This window comes from Lynx canadensis, chromosome B4, assembly GCF_007474595.2.
Source record: "Lynx canadensis isolate LIC74 chromosome B4, mLynCan4.pri.v2, whole genome shotgun sequence".
NCBI lineage: Eukaryota > Metazoa > Chordata > Mammalia > Carnivora > Felidae > Lynx > Lynx canadensis.
This window is the reverse complement of record NC_044309.1, coordinates 45,459,109-45,476,618: the sequence shown is the minus strand read 5'-3', so window position 1 is coordinate 45,476,618 and position 17,510 is coordinate 45,459,109. Positions and strand designations below refer to the sequence as shown.

Here is a 17,510-nt window from a genome sequence, read left to right as displayed (position 1 = left end):
AGACTCTGAGATAATCTAGGTGTTAGTATTAGCAAAAAAGAACCTTAAAGGATATTGAGAAATTTAAGGGTAAGCACTTGAAGGAAATGATGGTCATAATGAGTTATAACAGAGAATTTCAGAAGAGAAATGGATACTATAAAAAAAAAGATTCGAGTACTGAAAAATACAGTATATGAAAGATTGGACTGGATGGACTTAACAACAGATTAGAGATAACAGAAGGAAGGGTTCATAAATTTGAAGACAGATCAATAAAAGTTAAAAACAAAACCAAATAAACAAATGGATCCTCAGTGACCTGTGGAACAATATTAAATGGTCTAATGGATATGTAATTGGAATCCAAAGAGAGAACAGAAAGAATGAAGCCAAAAGAAAAAAAAGAAAAGAAAAAAGAATAATGACCAAATGGCTCCCAAATTTGGTAGCAACAACAACAGCAAACTTAAAGACCCAAGATGCTCAGCAAATACCAAGCAGGATAAATACAAAAGTTGCATCCAGGCATATCATAGTCAAACTGCTAAAAACCAAAGATAAAGAGAAAATCCCCAAAGCAACCAGAAGTGGGGAAAAAGATACACTACGTACACAGGGAAAGTTATACTAATTATGGATAACTCCTTTTAAACACCCAGAGAGAGAGAGAGAGAGACAGAGAGAGAGAGAGAGAGAGAGAGCTCAAGTATGTGCACAAGAAAGATATGGATGGAGACCTAAAGATTTAAGGAGACTTAGAGACACATAAACCATGTGCAATGTATAGACGCTTGCTTGGATTCTGATTCAAGGAAATGGTAAAAACATTTATGACATAGTTGGAAAAAATGTGAACATTAATAAGGTATTTGATGATATTGAAGAACTGTTAGTTTTCTGGTGATGTGATGGTTTTGGGTTTATGATTTCATAAAGGGTCCTTATCTTTTCAGACCTGTACTGATATATTTACAGATGAAATTATATCCAGAATTTGCTTTAAATTAATTTGAAATGAAATTAATTTGAAAGCAGAGAGTAGGTGGGGCACAGAAGAAACAAGACTGGTCATGAATTGATTAATGGAGCTTGTGATGGGTACACGGTGGCTCATTAACTAATTCTAATTTTGTGTAAGTTTGATATTTTCCACTATAAAATTTTTTTTTTTTAAGTTTTATTTATTTATTTTGAGAGAGACAGAGACCGCACAAGTAGGAGAGGGACAGAGACAGGGAGAGAGAATCCCAAGAAGGGATTCTGGCAGTGCAGAGCCTGATGCAGGGCCCAAACTCATGAAACCATGAGATCATGACCGGAGTTGAAACCAAGAGTCGGATGCTTAACCGACCAAGCCACCCAGGTGCCCCTGTTTTTTGTTTTTATAAGTACTTAGTCAAGCTTGCAAGGATACACGTTGGGATAACAAGTACTAAATTCTTCACTTTAACCCAAACGCAAATACATGCTTACAGGGTACTTAACTGATTAGGCCCACGGAGTTAATTTTTTTTTTTTTTAACGTTTATTTATTATTGAGAGACAGAGAGACAGAGCATGACCAGGGGAGGGGCAGAGAGAGGAGGAGAGACAGAATCCGAAGCAGGCTCCAGGCTCCGAGCTGTCAGCACAGAGCCTGACGTGGGGCTCGAACTCACAAACTGCGAGATCATGACCTGAGCCGAAGTCGGACGCTCAACTGACTGAGCCACCCAGGCGCCCCCCCCCACGGAGTTAATTTTAATGGCTGAGATTATTAGCGTGATAAAATGACCTGCCATCTTTTGGGGATGAGGCAGATTTTCCTTTCATAGCTAATAAGGATCTCAACTCTGCTGTCCACAAAAATGAATTTCTCTCTTCTCTGTCACAGAACACGATCACGATAAGCAACTACTTAAAATGGTTGCATTTCGAAGTTTCGTGCATTTTCTTCTCAATGCCATTTTCTCCCTTTACTTAAAAGCTTATTAAGGTTTAACAATACCTAAGGATGATGAAGACCGTGTACTGAAAAATCCTATTTCCTGAGTCCATTTCCTGTCTTACAAATTTCAAAACAGAAACAGGCGTTGGCCAGTAGTCTGGTCACCTGCAGGCTTTCTTTGATGTCTTGGGCTTCAAGGATCAGCCTATGGGTGTGAGCTCGGGGCAAGCCTTAGGAAGTCTGGGTGGACTATGAGAGGAAGAATTTTCATGCCAAGGGTAAAAGAGGAACTGATGTAATGTCCTGGAGAGATTTCACTCTCCGTTCCTGCCCAGATCTTTGGGAACAATGAAGGAGGGAGACAGTGCTCTGGATAATCCAACTCAGATTGTACTTTTGACTCTGGGTCCAGGCAGGAACAGGACTTGGAGGAGCTTGATTTATTTATTTCTCTGCAGACACCACTCAAAGAGGAAGTACTTGATGAAGTTGATAACATTAATGGTAGAGAACTGGATCCGAGGGTATTTAATTCCAGGCTCCTGGTGGTCTGGGCACAACCACTGTCAAGGCCGAAAGTCCTGCAATAAGACCTTCCAAGCTTTGTTTCAGTTTGCAAAGCATGCGCCCACGTATGGAGTAGGCTATGACGCTCCTACCCTGCTGCCTGCTGCCCCTGTTATTACAAGTTGGCAGCAGGGGATGGAAACTTCTGAGACCAGAGCCGGCAGGCAGAGAAGCTCCGGACACAGGAAATGCACTGAGCGGACAGTGGGTGCATTAAATCCCCCAGATGTAGGAGTCTTCTGTCTAAAACAAGAAGATTTTTTTGGTCTGGCCTTGATGTCTGGGTTTGTTCTTGGTGAACTGCCCAGCTGGAGAGCTGGGAAATTATCCACATTGCCCTCGGTCTGAAGGTCTTGATACGGGAGGGAAATGTGCAAGAAAGCCACACATAATTAGTCAGTGTGGGCATGGAGGGAAGGGGGCAGGGACGACCAAGGACTGGTAGGGAACCCATCCTGGTTGAAAGTGTTTTCTAATCCCAAACCTTTCTCTTTGCAGACCTCTTTTAGGTACAAATAATCCCAAACAGCCCAAATAAATTAAGACTTTAAATGTGAAGAGCACAAAAAAGGTCTGATTTCTTTTGTCTTCTTTCCTTGTACTCATTAGAAAAGTTTGTCCATTTAAAATTCATCAAAATTTGACCCAATTTAAACATGTTATAAATAATGAATAACTAGTAAACTTAAACCAACAAAAACCGCCTTTGGTTGAAAGTCATGGGCTTTGCGGCGCCTGGGTGGCTCAGTCGGTTAAGCGTCCGACTTCGGCTCAGGTCATGATCTCACGGTTCGTGAGTTTGAGCCCCATGTCGGGCTCTGGGCTAACAGCTCGGAGACTGGAGCCTGTTTCGGATTCTGTGTCTCCCTCTCTCTCTGCCCCTGCTCTGCTCACACTCTGTCTCTCAAAAAAGTGAATAAACATAAAAAAAAAAAAAGTCATGGGGCTTTAAGTAGGAAATTTCCAGGGTAGAGCAAAGGCTGGAGCTTGTATCTCACACACCAGGATGACATTTCCACCACTATGCTTTCCCAAGGCCATGGGCAGCGATAAGAGAAGCTAGTCAGTGAGATGCAAATCAACAGGCCCAGCAGGTGACTTACTCAATCAGCCTCAGTCCACTGTGTTCCACATTCTGAAAGGAACCACTTCCCAGCATGACTTTGTAAAAGATTAGTGGGAACCACAAATGATACGAAGAGCTATAGAGATTAAATGCTCTTGGTCTTCAGGTGCAATTCAAAATAGATTTCCTACACACGCTTAGGGTCTGTCACCCCTTGCTATGGGTTGAATTGCGCTGCCTGCCTCTTCTCCCATACCCTTCAATTCATATATTGAAGTCCCAACCCCTATGCCTCAGAATGTGACCTTATTTAGAAATAGGGTCGTTGCAGATGTCATCACTTAAGATAAAGTCATATTAGAATGGGGGGTTCTCTAATACAATATGACTGGTGCCCTTATGAAAAGGAGAATTTGGACACATAGACAGGCACAGATTACATGAACGGAGGGGGACGGTTTTGCCACACAGCGATTACAAACTATGCGTTGAACCACATAACCTTCAGTGATGCCAACCGTTTCAAGTAGAGTCTTGGATGCAAAGAGTAAGGAAAAGTGGTCCTTGCTCTCAGGGATATAATAGTCTAATGGAGAAAAGAGACACATAAAAAAACACAAGCAAAGGCTATGGGTGCTGAATTATGAGTCAATGTGCACAGGGCGCATGCCAGGTGATGATGAAGGCAGAGATCTACCAGTCAAGGAATACCCAAGGTGGCCAGCAGACCACCAGAAGCTAAGAGAGAGGCACAGAACAGCCTCTCCCTCCCAGCCCTCAGAAGGAACCAATCCTGCCCTCACCTTGATCTTGGACTTCTAGCCTCCAGAACTGTGAGACAATAAATCCGTTGTTTAAGCCACCCAATTTGTGGTACTTTGTTACGGTGGACCTAGCATACTAACACATCGCCCCCCACCCCGCCACCACCACCTGCCCCTTCCTTTTCCAAGAGGTCCCACTGAGATATTCCACTGACTTCCACCTGCCCATTTCAGTCTATTCACCTCGCAAGTTGCGACTGTCACTAAAGGGCCTGAGAAGAAAACCAGAAGTTTGGAGCGTATGATGCGCAGATGCGTGAGGTCGTAAACAATGAATCCTACGTGAGCTCCCAGAAAACTCAAGGCAGGTGAACTGCAGGACTCTGAGGTTTCATCTTTATTGGCTGTGGGCAGGACAGCCTCCAAACAGGCTAGCCTCTGCCAGTGGCTCAGCACAGACGGCACAGAGCCAGTCTGCCAGCCTCAGTCTCAGTAAAGCCGCACAAAAGAAGTGAATGAAGAAACCAGCGGGGTCAGGTTTCAAATGAGCCAATTAGACATGTGGGGGTAAACCCTGTGAATCATTTATAGGGAGGGGGTCAGGGTGGCACAGAGATAAGTCAGAGTGCTGGAGAGGGGAAAGAGCAAGATAACAGAGGGCTTCCTGCTCTGGAGGTGAACCCCAACCGCCCCAGTCCCCTTATCTCAAAGCGCTCAGATAGCACTTCCCCAGGGCTAAGGGGAACAGATAGCACTTCCCCAGGGCTAAGAGGAAGTTTCTTGAAAACTTCCCGGGTACCTGGGGAGAGTTAGTCATGCATATTACGGATCTCTTGCGCTAAAGTTTCTGGTTTAATAGAGCCAGCTAGCCCCTGGCTACGGGCAGCCTCCACCTGACTGGAGGACGCCAGAGGAGGCGGGGAAGGTGAGTGGGCCCTCTCTGAAGGAGACTGATGGTCTAGACAGATGAAGAGGCTCTGTGCACCATGCCAGGGCTCCACACTCTCCCGTCACAATCAAAGGTTCCATCAGAGGACAAGGGTCAGAGGGTAAAAGGTCACACTGCCCCAGCCTCTGAAACATAGGAAGCAAAGCAGGACAAAGGGGCCCTAGACAGGGGGAGGAGGAGTTAAGAGTGCGAATGAGGAGGCCAAGGGCAAAAGTGTTCCCTGGTGTCCCGGGGGGGACAACAGGAAGTTAAGATTTGCTGGTCTTCCTCTGGGGGGACCTCATTGTCTCCAGCCAGACCCAAGAATCACAGAATTGAAAGGGGCACAAGAGGTTAACCTTGCGGTGCTTAACTGTGAGAGGAGACAGCTGGAAGGGTCCCAACGGGGTCACGGAGGACCGACCCTGTGCCTGCTGTGGTGAGGTAACAAAATATGAGCACCACTCATTTTCAAAACAGGCTGTGCCCTGCGAGCAACCGGGGTTGGTGTTTGAAATGTATTTTCCCATAGAATGTAACGCAGGGGGCCTGATGTGCCTGTGAAGGAATTCTGTTATCAGGGCGCGGGGAGGCAGCAAGGCCCTCCCTGTGTCCGGGATGCACAAACCCGGTGTCCACACACAGTGTGTTTAGTCACAATAACTGAAATGATTAGGACGGCTGGGATTGGAGGTAAGAGAAACAAAAACCCCGACCATTGCACAGCAATGTGAACACGCTTACACTACCCGACTGTATGCAAAATGGCTTAGAATGGCTTAAAAATGGCTACGATGAGGGGCTCCTGGGTGGATCAGTCGGTTAAGCAGCCCATTTCGGCTCAGGTCATCATCATCTCGCGGCCCGTGGGTTCGAGCCCCGCGTCGGGCTCCGTGCTGACAGCTCGGAGCCTGCTTCTGTTTCCGTGTCTCACTCTCTCTCTCCCCCTCCCCCATTCATGCTCTGTCTCTCACTGCCTTTCAAAAATGAGTAAATGCCAAAAAAAATTTTTAAAAATGGCTAAGATGATGTTATGCATATTTAATCACAATGAAACGTTTTTTAGGCAGAAGAAAAAACCCCAACCAAACAGTGGTAAGAAATATCCAATAATGGTAATGAGTAACATTTACTGAGTGGCAGCTCTTGTTCTAAGGGCATTTGCCACACTAACTTGATTCTTTTCTTAAATCAATCATATCCAACGGGTATTGCCATTATCCTCCTTTTACAGCTGGGAACGGAGAGACAAGGAAGTTAAGCAACTTGCTTAAACTCACACAGCCGGTAAACAGGGGAGCTGGGATCTGAACCCAGATGGTCGGGATCCAGAGCCCGTGTGCACACACACACCAACCCCATTGTGCTCTCTGGCTCCGGTAAGCATTACAGGATTAACACAGATGTCAAACCCTAGCCAATGGCCTCCCTGACACCTTAATCTCATCAACACGGTTCCAGTAAGACTAGAGAATCAGGGAAGTTTTTACAGCAACCAGTAAGAGGATGGCTGGATCAGCTAAAAACTTTATCTACCCGGGTGCCTATTCAGCAGCTATCCTGAGGGGCCAGCTCCAAGGGAGCCAAAGGGCTGGTTCCCAAGGGGGTGACAGCCAGCGCTCCTGCTCTCAGAAGCCAGTGTCTGACTCCGAGCCCACACTTCTCCCAGGCTGGGGATTTTCTTCATGCCAAGTCCATTTGTTCTGAGGCGGTCAACGATCTCTAGTGGGTTAAGGCAGTCCGAATTAGCGTGAGTTTTTAGTATGATGAGTTGCAGACATACAGCGGTATCTCAAAAGTTATCTCTGACGGTTTTGTTTGTTTGTTTCGATTTTCAAGTGCCGTGAGGCAGAAAAACTGTAAGCAGGCTTGCCGGGCACCTGCCATCCTGTACCCCAGTCAGGGGTCCTGGTCTCCCCAGTTCTTCTCATTGCCCCATCTTTGGTCCTGTTTCCAGGAATTAATGTGCACAAGACACATTAACAAAAATGTTATTTGGTTAGCTCATTCACGCTGCAATGGAATGAACACAGGCATCAGAGCGAAGCAGACCCAGGGCACTCGGTAAGTGTGTAATCTGGGGGCTCTTGGCCTCTATTTCCTCACCCATCAGGTGGGGATAACATTACCTTCCTTATAGGGTAGTTGCGAAGAAGAAATGGTTTAGACACGTAAGAGCTTAGAACAGGGCCTGGCACACAGCAAAGACCCAATAAACGTTAGCTGTTATTTTGTCACTATGAAGCAGATTCACAGACCTCATCTTCTTTAATGATCTCATTAGAATTGTGTAAGATTTTCTTCCTCCAGAGCAGTGTTTGGGCACTCGGATTTGGTAGTAGAGAGGGGGGGTGGGGTGGAAGCGAAACATTTCTTGCCATAAAGCAATCACATAAATGAAAATCTGTGGGCTATCCCGGAACGCATGCCACCCCCCTCACTCCCCACGGTGAAATGACTTCTCTCTGTTCTCTGGGCCGTCACCGTGTGCTGGTTGTACAGAGAATCGAGGTCAACTGTTGTGACACGGGAATGTTCTCACCACTTACGATGTCTGTGTCCACCTGGTGACCAAGGGCTGCTCCAGAGCAAAACTTGTGTCTTAAAAGTGTGTCCACTGTTGCAGAAACAATCACAGCCCTGCGTGTGTGAATATTTTCAAATTAAAGTGATTAGGGGCACCTGCGTAGCTCGGTCGGTTAAGCGTCTGACTTCAGCTCAGGTCATGATCTCATGGTCCGTGAGTTCGAGCCCCGCGTCGGGCTCCGTGCTGTCAGTTCAGAGCCTGGGGCCTGCTTGGGATTCTGTGTCTCCCTCTCTCTCTGCTCCTCCCCCACTCACCCTCTATGTGTCTCTCTCTCTCCAAAATGAATAAGGACTTAAAAAAATTAAAATTAAAGTGATTGAAAATCACCTCCCACTCCCTTAGATGGGGCAGAGGAGAGGGTGGGCAGAGGAGAGGGTGGGACTACAGAGCTGAAAGGGTAAGAGGATGCCCAGAGGGGTTACCGGATGACAGCACATGATAAACACAAATCTTGTTCCTTGTCCCTACAGACTTGTGCAGAGCCAGTCCTACAGGGGTGACTCTGCAGAGCCAGAAGCACATTTCATGTTGCTCCCTGACCTTTCAGGGAATCACGATTCAAGCAGTTTTATCACCAAAGGCCTACTGGCGATCGGATATACGCTTTGGACAAAGTCTTTCTTTGTAATTACTCCATGGAAGCTAAAAGTAACTGATTTCAGGACCTACGGTGTCAAAAGAAGTTGATATAACTGTGTGTGACCAAATACATTTATTTTATCATCATTTGCCGACTTGACATTTCTGAAGACATTTACCTCCTGGTTTTGGTGAACGAAGCGCTATCGTTTTTCGGTTCGTCTCCTTCCTACGTCACGATCTACCTCACATCTAACTCATTCATAGCATGGTGATAAAATGAGTCACAACCATCAAAGAAAAGGGATCCACTGGAACGGAGGCTTTCGTCACGCGATAAAGGAACCGTGCCACTCTTGGTTTGACTACTCAGAGGGGTAATATCATCGGCAGTTCTTGATAAGGTGACACAAGTGAGGACAGACGTGATGTTCAGCTGTTTCTGAGCAACATCAAGCAGGACACATTTAGGTTTTTCTGGATTTTAGTTACCCAAGGCCCTGAAGGTAGATCACATGTCTTGGCCATCTTCTTATCGCCCAGGGAGAACCCAGACTTCGGAGGGAATGCAGGAGTTGAGAGTGCAGGAGATCGGAGACCATTCGGGCTAATCCCTGTCCTACAGCTGGGGAAACTGAGGGCCAGAGAAGAGTAACTCAGCCCTTAAGCTTTGGCAGAATAGAGGATTAGAGCCTGCTCTCCCGACTCCAGAATCCCGCCCTTTCAAAAATGTCATCTAAGCTGACCACACGTGCTGGCTTGTCTGGGGTGGTCCTGGCTCATGCCCATTGCCCAGCATACTTGCTGGGAGTCCTGTTTCACTGTCACCGTGGCTCGCTAGGGGCGAGAAATTCTAATGTATAATGCTGTGTTCTCGTAAGTACGCAGGGGAAGAGAGTGGCAATCCTGGCTCTCTAGGAGGACGTCAGGAGTCTGCTCTGCCCAACTGGAAACAGTATCATGGCCCACCTCGCCCCTCAGGGTCTGGAGGGGAGCCTCTGAGCCCTAACACCAACCTCCTAGCTTCTGGCACCGCCACATGGCTGCCCCGTGTGATTTCAATGTCACGTACTCAGATGGGGGACCTATGGGGGAAGGGTTGCGAGATTCACCAAGATCTGTCTGTATGGTGAGATCAGTTCCCATTGTGCAGCGATGGATGTCTGAGTTGGTAAAGTCGGTGGGAGGGATGAGGCGAAGTCGCGGGGGGTGAATGGAACGCTGTCTTTGCGCCTCCCTGTGCCAGGCCGTTGAAGGGCCGATCGGTTCTCCTCCGCAATGTCCCTGTTGTCCTTCCATTCTGTCATATTATCTCTGTGTCACGTCAACAGCAACGTACTTTTCCAAAGGACTGTATCCCCAATTATGGGGAACAGATCGTTGGGGGTTAGAGTACTTGATATGTATAATTTCACTCTAGAGCCTCTTCTTCTTTCAGGACCGGAGCTTTCTGTGTGCTAACAGATGTCTGTATTAGTGTTTTACCATTCACAAGCAAGCATAACAGTATTCATTCTAGAGATCACTCATGTTGAGCTGGATGTGTTCTTCTTTTTGGTGGAGAAAAGGGAAAGAGGCGGGAGGCGTTCGGAGGTAGGGAACTTGTACCAGTCCGTTCCCCTCTCTAGAGGGTCCCCTTGTTACCAGTGGCAGTCTGGGGACAGGCAGCCTCTTCACATCGCCTCCATGCCTTGTAGAGCGCTTCTCATTTGACGCCATCTGACAAAGACCTAAACCGCCCTTCTCGTGCGTCCACCTGTTCACCTGAGAGAACGCGCCCTGCTTCTGAACAGGCCTGCGCCCTCAGGTGTTGTTTGCTGGCTGAGAGCTTTAAGGAATGGTCTCTGAGAACACACTACTTTTAAGAGCTGAGACAGAGCTCATCACCGGTCCGCAGGGTGATGAAGCCCTCGACCTTGGTCTCATTAACTCCATTCTTTTACCCACTGAGTCGTCACAACCACCATCCGAACACTGGAGAGCACAGCTCCTTACGGCATATGCAGTGGTGCGTCTGTATTTACTTAGCCTGACAGCAGCTCTGAGAGGCAGTGAGCCCAGCTTTCTCTATTGATCAGCCCCAGCAAATGAGAACAACGACACACTAACTTCTGAGTCAAATCAGACCAAGGAGAAGGGAGGAAGGAGAGACCATTAAGCCTCCAATCACATCTGGGAATAAAAAGAGGAACAGGAATTCCAAATGGGTTTTTTTTAAAGAGGGGGAGGGAAAAAAAAAGCCCATCCCTCACCTTTGTATCTGAAGAGGCAAGCTAGGTAATACGGTTCTTGCCTTAATGTCAAGCTTCAGTAAACCCACCTCCTCCTCTGGAATCGCTGCTGGCAATGACGAAAGCCGGAAATGTACAAGGCAGGAAGCGCAAAAGGACGGAGAACCCGAATTGTTGGGGGTTGGGGAGGGCGGCGGCTAAATGAAGCCAGAGTAGAGCAGGAGGAAGAAAGGACGAGAGAGAAACAGGCAGGGAGCAGGCAAGCAACGCTCATTTACTCTCCATCAGGAAAGCAAGGGGCCCTGCTGTGAAGCGCTTGGCTCCAGGAAGCGATGGCGGTCACCCGGAGTCAGGCTGTCTTTTGTGAAGTGTTAATTAAGAAAACAAATAACTTCTCATTTTTTGGTTTGCCAACAACAAAACAAAACTATTAGCCCCGCTCTTGAAGATGCCCACTCGATTTAAGGAAATACCCCCGAGGCACCAGGGGTTCAGGCCCCTAGTAAATCAGGTCCTAAGAGAAAGCACAAGTTTAAAAGTGTTACTTTGGGTCCCCACGTCTGTTGTCTAACTGATCCGTGGAGGGAAGAACATGGACATAACGTTCGTCAGAGGCACGAGGCATCGCCGTTCAACGGAATAGGGCACAAAGTAAGATTTTAATAACGGGTTTCTGCACCCAAACACCTGCTTTAGAACAAGGTCCGGGGCCCCAGGTCAATTCTGGCCTTTTTTTCTGTTTTCTACGGACGATTTTATGACCACTGGGGCTTACTGGAGAAGTGGAGCACTGGGTACATCCGAAGTAGGCACTTAGGCTGAGCACACCGCAAGGAACCACCTTTGGTGCACGAAGGTGGAACCCCTGGTCCATCAGAGTTCACAGGGTTGGAGTCCCCCAACTCTTAGTACCCTCTACTCACAAATTTTCTTTTTTTTTTTTTAACTTTTTTTTTTTTTTAACGTTTATTTATTTTTGAGACAGAGAGAGACAGAGCATGAACGGGGGAGGGTCAGAGCGAGGGAGACACAGAATCTGAAACAGGCTCCAGGCTCTGAGCTGTCAGCACAGAGCCGACGCGGGGCTCGAACTCACGGACCGTGAGATCATGACCTGAGCTGAAGTCGGACGCTTAACTGACTGAGCCACCCAGGCACCCCAAACTCACAAATTTTCAAAGATCCCCTTATGCTCCTTCATTAAAGTCCTTTACACTCAGGGTCCGATATAACCTCCTTGGACTAACTCTGCCAAAGGAAAGTGTTGATTATTGTTGAAACAGGGTGATGGCTCACAGGGATTTATTTACTTTATTTTCTCTATTTGGGAGAAATCTCTACTGTCTGATATTTTCTAGAACAAAAGGCTGGTGTGTGTGGGGGGGAAGATAAGCTCTATAACCCAAGTCATCTGATGGCTCTTTGTTCCAGGGGCTCACTCCACCCTACCTCTTCTGCCTAGAGGGTTCCCCACTTTATCCTTGCTTATCAGAATTCTGCTGCACCATCAAGGAAGCCTCCAGAAGCACCTGCTTTATGAGGCTGCCCCTGATGCTTGTGCCTGGATGTAATTTCCCCTCCCAGTCTCTCTTCGTGGTGCCCACTATTACAGCTGTGCTTTGATATACATGGGTCTATGCATCTCATTTCTTTATGAATTGTGGAGAACCAAGATTCCGTCCTATTCACCTTGGCATCAATACATGTTTGTTCAATAACGAACCAATCACATGAATAGGAACAACACATCCAATAAACGATGAAACCTTTTGGATTGTCTAACCCTGATGAAAGGAAAGAAAAGGTTCCTCTGGTACCTTCTTCATGGTTCTGATGCAGTAGGACTTCTGGCTGTGTGTGTATAGAGTTTCCGGGGTGGAAGAAGGGTGAAAAAAGAATCCGAGGTTTCCTCTGCTTCAGAATATGCTGAAGGAGTTCATAGAGCACATCACCTGGGAAGAAAACGGAAAGAGAACTAGAGCAAAGGGAATATTTTAGTTAACACACTGGGCTTCGACTCTATGGGTGGCAATGACGTAATGGTCGGCCAGATGTGCATGGAGCACACAGGGGAAACTCCTAAGGTTGGAGCCATGGGATCGTTGTTTTAATTGGACTTTTTAAATTATGAAAGGAATATACAAAAAATGCTTAAAAAATGCTGAAAACGAGAGAACGGGAAGCACCCATAATCTCATTGCGCAGAGAAAGGAGTCCTGTTACCACTATCTATGGTTTTATAGTGAGAATCAGGCTTGTACTAGGGTTTTGTATGTCTCTTTTTCTCTCCACATTATTGAACGGCTCCACTAGCTGCAAAATGACAGCCCATCGCAGGAAGGTACCGGACTTTGTTGGGCATTTCAACGATTCCCATTTGTTGCTATCATTCTTGCGAAAAATATTTTCCTATCAATCTTTGCTTGCATTTCTGATTAACCAAAGAAGAATGATGAAGTCATTAAGTATGAAAATTTTTGATGCTCCACTGGCAATTCATAGAGAGCTTCCGACAGGAAAAAAACAAAACAAAACAAAAGCCCTTCAAACCCATCCCAACCCCAGGCAGGAAGAGAATGCGTATGAAAAACGCACAACTCCAGTCAGAGGGGCTAACTATTAAAGATACCCTATAAAGAACTGGCACATTCTGGGATGCTCCCCTCCTTTAAAAATACACACAGGCATCGCTCCAAGGTTCTACAGGCCTCTAGAAGATCATCTCTAGATGTCAGCCCCTCACAGAGGATGGTGGGGGCTGGTCTGAACTAGGTGCCTCTGTTCTGATATACTTGGTATTTAAAATGTCCACTGAGTAGTTAATTAGCAAAACAAAACCTCCCCAAAAACCTGTCATGGTCTTGTCCCACCTCTTTGGCTTAGATTCAAGTTCAAAAATGCAGGTGGGTGCTCAAAACCCCTTAGGGGTGGATGATGAGTCTTTAAAATACCACAGACTTCTGACTGTCCCCCTACGCCCTTCCAAATACAGATATGCAGGCAGTCAACAATTGCACCAGACAATGGGCTTTTGTCTCTAATTTTAGCCATTTTTAACAGATACTTTAATGAACCACTTGATTTAACTGCATATTTTGGGCTATTGCTGAATTATTTTTTTCTTTTAAACTCTGTCTGAACCCAAGAAACGCTCCATATTAGTTTCTTTCTTTCTGCAAACCCTTTGTACCAAATAAAGTTCAAGATCGCTGTGTTCTAAGGGACTCCTGAGGTGCCTTTGTGTCTTTGCTTTGATTCTGTTCCTTCCTCTACCTTTGAGTGTTGGTTGTCATTAACATTATCACTTAGTGACACTATTTACTATTACGATGAAATAAAGCACAAGCCTTTAAAGAGCTGAAGACAAGCATGTCACTTGGGAATTTCCTTTTGATGACATGGGTGAGAAGATGCAGAGGTGTCGTGAGCCAGACTTTTACAAATGTTCCGTGTCAGGTAGAACCGTGGTGCACACGACTGTGTTCTCTGAGCTCAGGAGGCCTGGAGCCCATCTAATCTGAACCTAGTAGTCATGGTAATGTCGTCTCTGATGCGATGAGAATATAGAGCCTGAAATACGGTCCTATTTTAATGATTCATATTTTAATCGCGTACAAAAATAAGTCCCTAATCAACACTTTGTTTCTTCGGGTTTACTGTAATGTCTTCCTGAACTTTTCTTAATTTACACGGCCTCACACCCGCTGGGTTTTATCCTGTGGGTTTCAGCAATGCTTTATTTCGGTAGTACGCAGAAGAGAAAACGAACACACTGAAAAATGTGTTCCTGATGATTACTATTACTAAAAAAAATGGTCAGTAATTAGTGTATCCATTTTGGAAGAGGAGGCCAGGAAATATAAATTTAGTGTCTGTGAGGGTGTTCAACTTTGTTCGTTCAGAGAGGCAGGCTGATGTGGCGGGGAAGGCACGGACGTGCAGATGCGGCCGCCTGGGCTTGCGTCCCAGCCCCTCTGCACCAGGTGACCTTGAGCAAGTCCCTGAACTTCCCTGTGAGATGCAAACAGCATCTGCCTTGGAAGTCTGCTGGGAGGGTTCGAGGAGGGAGCAGGTGAGGTACGTGTGTTCATGCTGGCCCCTCCTAGGGAGTGCCTCCCAGGGCTGCAGATGTCCCGCTGTGAGAAGGTTAAAGACTCTTCTGCTGGGAGGTGGTCAAAGCCAGGGCAGGTCACTTCTTTTTGTGTTTCCACTTCTCTATGTACATATAGAAAGTGAGGCAATAAAGCAGAATGGGGAAGAGTCTATGCTCTGGAGTCAGACTGGTGCCTTGGGCACGCTCTTCACTCTCTCTAGTTCTCAGTTTCCTGGTCTTTAAAATGGTCACATTAATAACTGCCTCGTAGAATCAGTGTGAGGACTGGATGAGGCGATCCCTGTGAAAAGCACATCACGGCGACCAGCAAATAGTAATAACTCAGCAAACACTAGCTGGTTTTGTGACCACCACTGTCCTCACCACCATCGTTGTCATTATTGATATTATTAAAGTGGCACAGGGCAGACCTGTGGACCCTTGAGGCAGTCTCACGGGGAGAACAAAGAAGGGGTGTGTGGGTCATGGTCATTGTTATGTTCTCCCTCCAGAAAAGAAAAAGGTTAAGGGAGGCCATTCACCCATATTGGCTTCTCCAACACCTCCCCCTGGCCCGGTGGGCAGCCCCACGGAAGGACTGGCAGGTTCTCTGCCCTAGACCTGCCCAGCCTTCTGTGCTGGCTCTCTTCTGTCTCTCATCCCACAGCTGGCAAAGGGAGCCAGGCAGAGAAGGTTCCTATCTGTGCAAAAGACAGCAGGGGAGGGGTGAATCGAGTGGAACTCTGCCAGTTCCTTACCTAAACCATAAGCCCGTTATGAGAACCAGTAAGGTAACATTTGTAAGTGCCACCTGGGACGGCTGACTAATGGGTGCGAAAATTTAACTCTAAGACCATAGAGTACGGCCATAGATGGATCAGTCCATTCACAGACATGTTTCCTCAGCAACCAGGGGCTCAGTCGGGGAATGTGGCTGGCTTAGCACAAATGCATCACTACTACGGGGGGAAAAACCAACTTACTGTGCATGCCCTGTGTATGCGTGGTTGGCAGTAACAGCGTGTGCCCAATAACAGCTTGCAATCTTAGAAAGGATTCTAGAGGTTACTTCGATCGACTCAAACTTGTGTTCAATAGAAGTCCCCTGCCTCCCCTTCCCCTGCCAAGAAGTAGCTTTGGCTGAGCACTTCCAGTGATGGGCAGCTGGCCACTAACATAAGCAAACCATTTTTGGACAGCTCGAGTTGATAGGAAGTTCTTCTGTTAAGTTGGAACCTGGCCTCCCCTGCAATCTCGTGGACCTCGGTTCCTAGTTTTGGCTCTGGAACAACACAGAACATGTGTCTCGTCTACAACAGCTTTCCAAATAAATAAAGGCGGCCTCCCATCCTATCCCATCTCCCCTGCCTCCTATTCCCTTCGACACCCAGCCTGTTCTCTTGCTACACTCTTAAAATATTCACATACACAGAAGATCATATCTAAAAAGTAATACTAACAAAAAGATCTCTGGATTAAAAAAAAGACATTTAAAAATAAGTTATACTTGGGGCACCTGGGTGGCTCAGTCGGTTAAGCGTCCGACTTTGGCTCAGGTCATGATCTCACAGTTTATGGGTTCGAGCCCCATGTTGGGCTCTGGGCTGACAGCCCAGATCCTGGAGCTTGCTTCAAATTCTGTGTCTCCCTCTCTCTCTGCCCCCCCCCCCCATTTTGTCTCTCTGTCTCTTAAAAATAAATAAACATTAAAAATTTTTTTAAAAAATATATGTTATATTTATTTGCCTGCTGAAAATAAAGAGCATGAGCCATAGCACTGCATATTTAACTTAGCTAATGACCACTGGCTTGAATTCAAAAGCACCTGTCAAAAAATTCTTGGCCCATTTAATTCGTGATAAATCTTCTCTGTCTCCCCAGAAAAGAAATACCCGGTACCGACTGTAAAAGGTGCTGTTATCGTACTAAACAATGGAACCAAGGCTATTGTTTAAGGGGCAGTAGCTCTGGTCGGTTTCTCTATGTATCTTCGTGCATACATACATAGCTCATGGACGCACATGTATGTGCAAAGTAGAGTTGCCAAGAAGCTAGTTGAGCTTCAAGGCTTTCACCTGCATAGGCTCCCGGGAGGAGCCCTAGACCTACTTGTGTCCCCCAGATTATAAGCTTCAGGCCCCATAAGACCTAGATGTACTCCTGGGTACACGCACACATGTGATGCGTGTTGTACTTGCATGCACACACACACACAGCGCATATGCACACACACGTATACAGCACAGAAACCCACACGCTCCACATACATATAATTTTGCATCGGTGGTCTTGATGGTGAAAAGCCAGGCATCTACTTTGAGAATAAATTCTTTTTTAGTATTTAGTGTTTATAGTATTTATAAATAGTATTTATTTATACAGGATTAGTATAAGGTATGCAGTATGCAGTATATATACAGTAATAGTACTTATAAATACAATTTATACTAAATTGTACTTAGTACAGTGCAAATTTTATATGTAATTTGTTTCAAGCGGGTAAGTAGAGAGAGTAAACAAACCTGCTACAAGTTGCCTTCTCAACGTAACTCGTGTCTGAAGGCTGAGAACATACAAATGCTATTTGGGGGGCTAAAGTCATCTATGTTTCCTTCCTATTAGAGGGAAGAGCTTGGGCTCTGGATCAAAGAAGTCCCAAGTTCAAACCCTGATTCCTCTACTTGTCAGCTGTATGCCCCCGGGCAAATATCTTTTCTCAGTGAGGCTTAACTCATGGCTTATTTAACCTTCTTTTGTCTCAAGTGAGAACAATGCCACAGACTTGG

The 17,510-nt window shown here is 46.2% G+C and overlaps 1 protein-coding gene across 4 annotated transcripts in view; it reads right to left on the bottom strand.

Moving 5' to 3' along the window:
• Nucleotides 1-17,510, bottom strand: part of ETV6 (ETS variant transcription factor 6) — a 254,814-nt gene that overhangs the window by 27,657 nt on the left and 209,647 nt on the right. For 3 of the 4 annotated variants that reach the window (XM_030321731.1, XM_032593909.1, XM_030321728.2), the window contains one exon: nucleotides 12,449-12,583. The exons of the other annotated variant lie outside the window; for it this stretch is intronic. In XM_030321731.1, coding sequence (XP_030177591.1) covers nucleotides 12,449-12,583 — 135 coding nt within the window. The remainder of the gene's footprint in view (nucleotides 1-12,448; nucleotides 12,584-17,510) is intronic. 4 annotated transcript variants of the gene reach the window in all.